An 8,486-nucleotide genomic window follows, 5' to 3' on the forward strand; every position below is an offset into this window, starting at 1 on the left:
TGTTAGCAACACATGCAGATGCATCCCCTATCTACCACCTCAAAACATGCAGCTGCAGGGACTCGCACATATTGTCCAAGATAGTGTAGCTGTAGCCCATCAGTATTTGTAAGCCAAAAATGTATAATTGGTGCACTTGTTTCTATTATACCTTGGCCTCTGTTAGTTATCTGGTTTTGGCTTACAAATGCCGAGAAAAAAAAATACTGAACAAATACTGATAGTGTGGCTGTAGCCATACTGTGGTAACACATTCGGTCCTCACTACAGGAGACCAAAGTTCAGTCTGGCAGTGTGATCCATATAAACCTTTTTACACAACTCCCTCCCTAAAAATCTCAACTACTGACCTCCCAATACTAGGTTTCCCAAGGCTTGCATGATCTTGGCTGCAGGGCTGATGTAGAATAAGTCAGTTGCTTCTCTCACTTTTTTTGGACATCAGGTTCATCTGAAGGATGCTCTAGCACAGCTGCTCAAAAGCTGCCACTAGTTCTTCTACACTGAGCCCTGCTGCCAATGTCACACGAGCCTCTGAAGACCTGGTGTTGGTGCAGGAGGTATTTGGAGACTAGAGTATTTAAGGTGTTGCCCTAGGAGTAGACCATTTAAAGCACCATTCATTCAGCTGTAATATGGCTAAATCTTAGCACCTGACTGCAGGTTGCAAGTGAACAGCTTCATAGGAACCTTACGCCATTGGTCTACAAGCAGTGAGGTGTAAAACTTTCATTCCAACATGGACTACTCCACATATACAGAGAACACTGAACACCAGTCATGAGTCTTCAGTTGTACCGATTGGGAAGGGCCCATTTTGTCTTCTCTATAACCCAGCCTTTGTGTGGTCAGCAGCCATTCCTTCACACGCCGATCCCACACTTCAGCCAGCGGAGCTCTCACCACCAATAACATGCAGTGTCTCATTACTGTACTTATAACTTTATTGATGCAAGATCTCAAAAGACCCATGACCAATTAAAAGTGCAGCCCCCTATGCAGCATGCAGTGCCCTCCAGTGATCCAGGGGACCTCGGTTAGGGATGTACTTCACGCCACAGCCATCAGGAATGAGACGCTTCTCAGCGACCATTTCCTCAAAGTTCTCAGTGTTGAACTTTGTGAAGCCCCACTTCTTGGAAATGTGGATCTGAAGAAAGATGGGTATAAATGATCAGACCAACGTTGTTTACAGCACTGCTGAGCGTACACCTGCAGAGAACAGCCGCCACATTACCTTCTGACGTCCAGGAAACTTGAACTTGGCTCTGCGCAGAGCTTCCACCACATGCTCCTTGTTTGAGGTCTTGGTGCGGATGGACATGATCACCTGTCCAATGTGGACTCTGGCCACTGTGCCCTGAGGTTTCCCAAAGGCACCACGCATACCAGTCTGGAGCCTGTGAAAAGAACCATGTTAGATGCCACACGGCATATTACATGCCAGGCTGTCTCCGAGGCCCCTTCATGCACCCTACACAAGGTGCACACACAGCCAGGAGGTCTCTGTATGCAGCCATTGCACACCTCGCTTTGATGGCAGCAGGCTGGTAGGCTTAATTCACTGCCTTCTGCAGACAACATGACATTACCTGTCAGCTCCAGCACAGGATAACATTTTGTTGATGCGGATGACGTGGAATGGGTGGAGACGCACTCTGATGTGGAAACCGTCCTTGCCACAGCTCTTCACCATGTACTTGTTGGCACAGATACGGGCAGCCTCAAGAGCTAAGGAGAAAATAGTCATGTTATTTGTTAAGTCAAATGTTAAAGCGAGTCTTATGCCATCCACTTCCACATCATGAGGCACAGATAGTTGTCTGGACTGGAATCTGCTAATCATCTGTTGACAACATATGTGGATAGGAGCAGCAAAAGATGATCCAATTAATGCACCAGCTTGGCTCAATGTTGATGTCTCCAAGGTCCCTTAAAGTACTTTATACAACAGACAAAGCACATACACAACCAAGGACATTACTGTATGCAGCCATTGCACACCAGCTCACGATGAGGGCATGAGCTTGTCGGCTTAATTAGCTGCAAACCACGTTTTCTGCGCCAGATCACATCGCAAGGGTACAAATTCTAAATAGTTTGGTGACAGAAGTTATGATCCGGTAAGTTAAATTAGCCATGTCTCAGATGCACCCTACTATCTATATGGCAGCTTGGTATGGCCCCCACAGACCTGGAGACCACCAGCCTGTGGCAAGTTAGAAGTCTCCTCATGACTTTGCAGTTGCAGGCTGTCATGGTGTGTGGTGGGTCAGAGCCACAGGTTGTGGGATTGGGGACTATAAAACTAACATTGTGGGGCATATCCATAAAGACTTGCTGCGTTTGTCAATTTTTATTATTGGCAGAAGTTGTAGCAATTTAACAGCACCTAAATTTGGCCGTTACTCACCCTAAAGTCAGAACATTACACCTTAATGAGAACCTGTCACCCCCCCCCCCAGGCATTTTTAAGTAAGAGCCACCTTGTGCAGCACTAATGCTGCATTCTGTCAAGGTGGCCGTTACGTAGCTTCCCTTCCACCACAGAAATAGTTTATAAAATTGTTCAAAAATACCTGAAATTTGACAGGGGGCAGGTCTTTCCCCCTCTGACAGACGCCTCGCTTCCATCACTCATTTCGTATTTGGCGCCGCCTCCTCAGTTTTCTTTTGAAATGCGGCGCCTGCGTTGTACTATATCTTCTTGGGCATACGCAGTCAGCGCTGCCCGTGCTCTCAAATCACATCCCGGCCACAAATCCCGCCCCACAGTCACTTATAATTTATTCACACTGCAGGGATGGGTATCTCGGTCATGCGCAGTAGTTATCTGTGGCTCTCATGAAAGGGACATGTCTGCAGTTTTTTTTAATTCAGTACGTGCTGGTATAAATTATGTAAACTAGGGGGCAGGTCAGTGAGGGATCGGTGACCTGTCAGCAGGCTGCATTATGAATACATAATCAGAGCACCACATGCACCAGCCTGGCCTTAGGACACAAGAATCTGATTATCCTGGAAGCTGGACAGTAGAGGGCTGCCAATTCCAACTCTATAGCCCTCATTCACAAGTCCACGTACCTTCAGATGACAGCTGCTCGTACTCATCGGAGACCATGTGACCACATAGTGGGAACTCATCCACCTTAGCCTTCTTACGACCCAAGTCGAATATCCTGATTTTAGGATCTAGAAGGGATAATATAGAAACATTTGAGATAAGAGGCTGCTCCGCTGGGGCCACAAAAGGTAGGACAGCTACAGCTTACGCTGTAATACTTGTTAGCATAGATATTAGCCAGACCTTTCACGTAGCTTGGCTCAATGTGGATGTAACCAAGGTCCCTTAGAGCACTTTGTACCAGAGACAAAGCACATACACAACCAAGGCAATTACTGTATGCAGCCATTGCACACCAGCTCATGATCAGGGCATGAGATGGTCGGCTTAATTAGCTGCAAATATCAGATTCTCTGGTGCCTAGTGGAAAATGGATCTACACTCACGTACACACTACAGTCTCCCATTTGCTGCAGCCCAACACAATATATTGGACAATGTTGAGTAAGAACAATCTGGTAGAACATTGTGCCCAAGCACGACTCCTGTCAAGTGTCATGCGCCACCGCCAGGTAGACCGGTATCCCCTGGAGTGTTCCTTTAGTACCCCTCAATACAGACGTCTTACACGATTCCGCCACTCACCTGGGACACCCCGACAGAAGCGGGATTTAGGGTAGGGCTTGTTTTTGCAGTATCTGTAACTAAACACAGACAGTCGTGTTACCAGAACAATTAAGACCTGATATATAACCCCTCAAGTTTATAATTCCCAAGGAATAGTGTAGTCTGATAAGAATCGCTTATTAGGAATCCCCCCCCCGTATTTGCAGATGTCAGAACTATATTTAGAGACTACTACAGCTGCACCAACTGCTACAAGAACAGCTGCCACCAAGTCAAAGGGCAACTAGAGTTGAACTTACATTTTTATTAAAATAATCCTCCAGGAAACATGCGGGCTCAGCTCCTGAGCCTACATCAAACAGGGAGAAGACATAGGATGTAGTAGTATGCCCAGTGTTAGAAAGGGGGCTAAAGATGCTGGCTAGAGGCGGCCACATCTGCAGTGGAAGTGACTGGGACCCTTGATGTTACAGCCTTCCATGTGTGATGTTAGGGGCTTGTATAGTCATCAGACCCGCTCACTTCTGATGCAGACCATTGGAAGGGTTTCTCCAGGCCGAGTAAAGACATCATCAGGGGCACTGATGAAGGAGAAATCATGGTTTTAATTTTAAATGGGCTTTCTTTTCTGATACCTCACAGAACGACAAGTAGGATACAGCACCCTGGACTTCGGGTGGTCCGTGCTGCAGGTTATAATCAAAAGTGTCTATGAAGGATTTGAATTCTTCTTTAGTTTTGGATGGAGAGAAAGGACGATTTAAATGATTTGCCAATAAAGTACCTTCAGCTGAGAGTGTACTTATACAGTCCATTGTACATAGTCTCTATCAAATCCAGACTGGGGCTTTATGTGAGCAGAGATCAGGCAACCATTGTCTGTCAGGGTAACCGATCAGCACCCCACAATATAGTGATGGGGTACCAATGCCACCCCACACCTCTTACAGGCATTTCAATGGTTAAACCAGGAGTGATCAGGCCTCTGGTGTGTAACAGCTGCCACCCAGGTGTTTCATGTTCGGGTACACCTCCCCAAACAACTTGTGATGACAAAAAAAATTACCATCACAAGTCATTGAGGGGTTAAAACATTGAGAACAGGCGCCGTAATAATGCAACATGGAATGTAGTTTTATTTCCATACTAGAACTACAGGAAAGCCACCCAGTCGGAATCTGGACACATTGTTTCATCGATACTGTTGCTTTTCCATCAATTACTCGCCAAAGTGGGCAAAAACTACAACTCCCAGCCACAAAGCATAATGTCACTAATAGGACCACAGCAGTAATCTGTCCCCTTCCGCACAGCCTTATACGAGTCACACGCGTGACCAGGCCTGAGCCCGGCACATGGCGGAGGCGCCTCACGCCTATCACTCACCAGCGGGCGGGTCTGCGGCCCATGATGGCGCCTTGTACCTAAAGGAGACGGAAAGAAAGACGAGATGTGATCGAAAAGTCCGCACCGACAGGACAAGACGCACAAAGCACCACCTCACTTACCTCGCCGAAGCCAAAGAGGAAGCCGCTGCGCCTGCGCACTCACTTATATATGCGCCCCGCCTCCAACATGACGTACGAGACGTCGCTGCTAAAACGTACAGAACGTCGGTGTTCTAATGTTTGACGTACAGCAGTGGCCATCTTACCGGAGACCAAACCTCATTGACTTAGCATGTGAGGTCTATGTCACTTGAGAAAGGGACAGTCACAGCTAGCACAAGGTCTGTAAAATTACCCCTGTCATCATGAGGTAACATTTATTTCTTTCGACGTCAACGGTGGATGTGTTATGTATGAATAAAAATATATTTCCGCCTCTCAGTCCTGTCAGAATGGCTCCGCTGTGAAAATAGGAAACATTGAAATAATAAAAATTATGAATATGTCATAATAAAGAGTATTAGGTGACATATCCATTCTGTGCTCAAAGGAGACGTGCAGGACTGGAAAAAAGGGGATGCTGGGGTATCCAAAGTATGAGGTGAACTACCATGCCCATAGACCATGAGTGACACTGTTTCTGGAAGAAAAGAGTTTCAGCATCACAAGAGATTATACATGAAATAGAATGCCTCTCATATCTAGAGTGCCCATATATCATATGTAGAGCGGCCATATGTGGCAACCCTGACGGTTCAGTCGCCACAGATGTACGGCACCTCCTCCTGAGGTGTGGTACCCCACCATCCAGGTAAGGTGGAGACTCCTGACCACACTCCAACACCTGCATCCCACACAACATAGTAATGTAGCAAAGCATCCTTTGGTGGCTCCCTGCTTGGAACACGAAGCGTGCTGGGAGGCGGGTGGAGTTTAGGCGGCACCAAAAAGAGCGGGAAGAGTTTAGAATTGGGGGAGTCTGACAGAGTCAGTGGAAGAGTGAAGATCCCCTGCGTGGGATGGATGAAGGAAGTGCTGCAGTCGACCTCAGTGATCTGGGTCCGCTGGCACAGGAAAGAGACATTGATGGAAAGCCTGTCTCTCTCGATAAGAAGGAAGGATTAGTACAGAACGTGAGGAGAGGAGGACTAAGGATCAGGGTTAGAACAGAACCCTTCCCAATTTCACAGCGCAAGGCCGGGGTCCAGTCCCCGAGGTTGTATGGATAATAATGGTCCTGCGACAGACACCGGAGGAATAGAAGTTGTCACCACTTTATTCCCACACAAGACTTGGGGGCACAACAGCAACGATAGTGAGCCGGGACTTGGTAGCAAGGAGTCCCCGAAGCAGGCTACAGCTGTCTGCCGTACAAGTAGAGTTCATAAGAACATCTGACAGGAGGAACTCCAGTGTAACTCAGTACTGTGAGTACTTCACTATAGGTGCTAAAGGGAGACGTTCAGAAAAGCCACATATGTTGGCGGAGTGTTGGAACGGAGTACTTCATCTTGCCTGGAGGTTGGCTGAGCCCCTGACCTGGAGGACACGGCACAGATACGGGCACCTGTATGCTCAACAGACTGTGAGTAAAGCTTTGGAACTACATGCCCTGGTGTCCTCCACTTATTCCTGCGCCAACACACTCAGCACTGCTACATCGCTGTGCCTGACAACGCACCACCTGCGTCTCCTCCCTATCTCTTCACCTACACTGCCCTGGGACTACAGCCCTACCTGTGGAGGGCCACACCATCATTGCTGCACCACACCATCTGTCCCAGAGGATCTGTCTGCAGCGTCGGGTTAACATCATTGCCGAACACCACAGGTGGCATCACGAATAAACTTTAATCATCATCCACACGTTCAACATTCCCTTTTTACAATGGACGCCCAGGGCCACGGACCGGGTCACAGCTACCGTGACACTTCCCATTGAACTCCACCGGGCCCGGCTCCGAGTACCCCGCCTTCCCTGGCGAGACCCTGGGGGCGCTCCACATACTGTACGCCTCTGTGTCTGTCACACTTTATAATGGGGCAATTTACCCTGGGCTGGTGGGCCCCTCCACACCACTGGGCCCTGGGCTACCGCCCAGATTGACCTCATTATAATCCGCCACTGCTCATATCACAGAGTGCCCATATATCAGAGCTAGAGTGCTCATACATCACAGAGTGCCCATATATCACAGCTAAAGTGCTCATACATCACAGAGTGCCCATATATCACAGCTAAACCACTCATACATCACAGAGTGCCCATATATCACAGTTAGAGTGCCCATATATCACAGCTAGAGTGCTCATATATCAGAGTGCCCACATATCACAGATAATAATAATAATAATACATTTTATTTCTATAGCGCTGACATATTCCGCAGCACTTTACATTTCAGAGGGGACTTGTACAGACAATAGACATTACAGCATAACAATAATCACATAGATCATATCAGATACCAAGAGGAATGAGGGCCCTGCTCGCAAGCTTACAATCTATGAGGAAAAGGGTAGATACGAAAGGTGGGTGGAACAATTGCCCTGATTGTATGGACCAGCCATAATGTTAAGTGTGTAACAGTACAGACACAGAGGACTAATGGATGCATAAAGAATGTGGGAACATGATGCGGGGAACCTGGTTATGGTAAAACTTTTGACTGTGCCACACAGGGATAGATTAGGTTAATGCGTTGAGGCGATAGGCCAGTCTGAATAAATGCGTTTTCAGGGCACGCTTAAAATTGTGGGGATTGGGGACTAATCGTAATGACCTGGGAAGTGCATTCCAAAGAATTGGCACAGCACGTCTATAGTCTTGGAGACGGGAGTGGGAGGTTCTGATTATTGAGGATGCTAACCTCAGGTCATCAGCAGAACGGAGGGCATAGGTAGGATGGTATACTGAATCAAGGGAGGAGATGTAGGGTGGTGCTGAGCCATGGAGAGCTTTGTGGGTGAGGGTAATAAGTTTATACTGAATTCTGGAGTGGATGGGTAGCCAGTGTAATGACTGGCACAAGATAGAGGCATCGGTGTAACGATTGGTGAGGAATATGATCCTGGCTGCAGCATTTAAGACAGATTGGAGGGGGGAGAGTTTGGTAAGAGGGAGACCGATTAGTAGAGAGTTACAATAGTCCAGACGAGAATGAATAAGAGAAACAGTAAGATGTTTTGCGGATTCAAAAGTAAGGAAAGGTCGAATTCTAGAAATGTTTTTGAGGTGCAGATAACAAGAGCGAGCCAGTGATCGTATGTGGGGAGCAAAGGAAAGCTCAGAATCAAGTATGACCCTAAGACAGCGGGCATGTTGCTGGGGAGTAATGGTGGAACCACACACGGAAATGGCAATGTTGGGTATAGGTACTTTAGTAGCGGGAGGAAACACAAGGAGT

The 8,486-nt window shown here is 47.4% G+C and overlaps 1 protein-coding gene and 3 non-coding genes across 4 annotated transcripts; all 4 read right to left on the reverse strand.

Annotated features, from left to right (window-relative positions):
* Nucleotides 1-926: 926 nt before the first annotated feature.
* RPL10 (ribosomal protein L10) lies at nucleotides 927-5,223 on the reverse strand. The gene is made up of 6 exons (XM_073541247.1): nucleotides 5,078-5,223; nucleotides 3,710-3,768; nucleotides 3,085-3,192; nucleotides 1,593-1,731; nucleotides 1,238-1,400; nucleotides 927-1,150 (listed from the first exon to the last, which is right to left on the reverse strand). The coding sequence occupies exons 1-6, from the start codon at nucleotides 5,098-5,100 to the stop codon at nucleotides 995-997; spliced, it is 648 nt and encodes a 215-aa protein (XP_073397348.1). The 5' UTR covers nucleotides 5,101-5,223; the 3' UTR covers nucleotides 927-994.
* On the reverse strand, nucleotides 1,447-1,570 carry LOC141046808 (small nucleolar RNA SNORA70). Its single transcript, XR_012219666.1, has one exon. It is a non-coding gene; the product is annotated as a small nucleolar RNA SNORA70 (small nucleolar RNA).
* On the reverse strand, nucleotides 1,916-2,049 carry LOC141046806 (small nucleolar RNA SNORA70). Its single transcript, XR_012219664.1, has one exon. It is a non-coding gene; the product is annotated as a small nucleolar RNA SNORA70 (small nucleolar RNA).
* LOC141046807 (small nucleolar RNA SNORA70) lies at nucleotides 3,332-3,465 on the reverse strand. Its single transcript, XR_012219665.1, has one exon. It is a non-coding gene; the product is annotated as a small nucleolar RNA SNORA70 (small nucleolar RNA).
* Nucleotides 5,224-8,486: the final 3,263 nt, after the last annotated feature.

This window comes from Dendrobates tinctorius, unplaced genomic scaffold (assembly GCF_039654945.1).
Source record: "Dendrobates tinctorius isolate UK_male_01 unplaced genomic scaffold, ASM3965494v1 ptg000120l, whole genome shotgun sequence".
Classification (NCBI taxonomy): domain Eukaryota; kingdom Metazoa; phylum Chordata; class Amphibia; order Anura; family Dendrobatidae; genus Dendrobates; species Dendrobates tinctorius.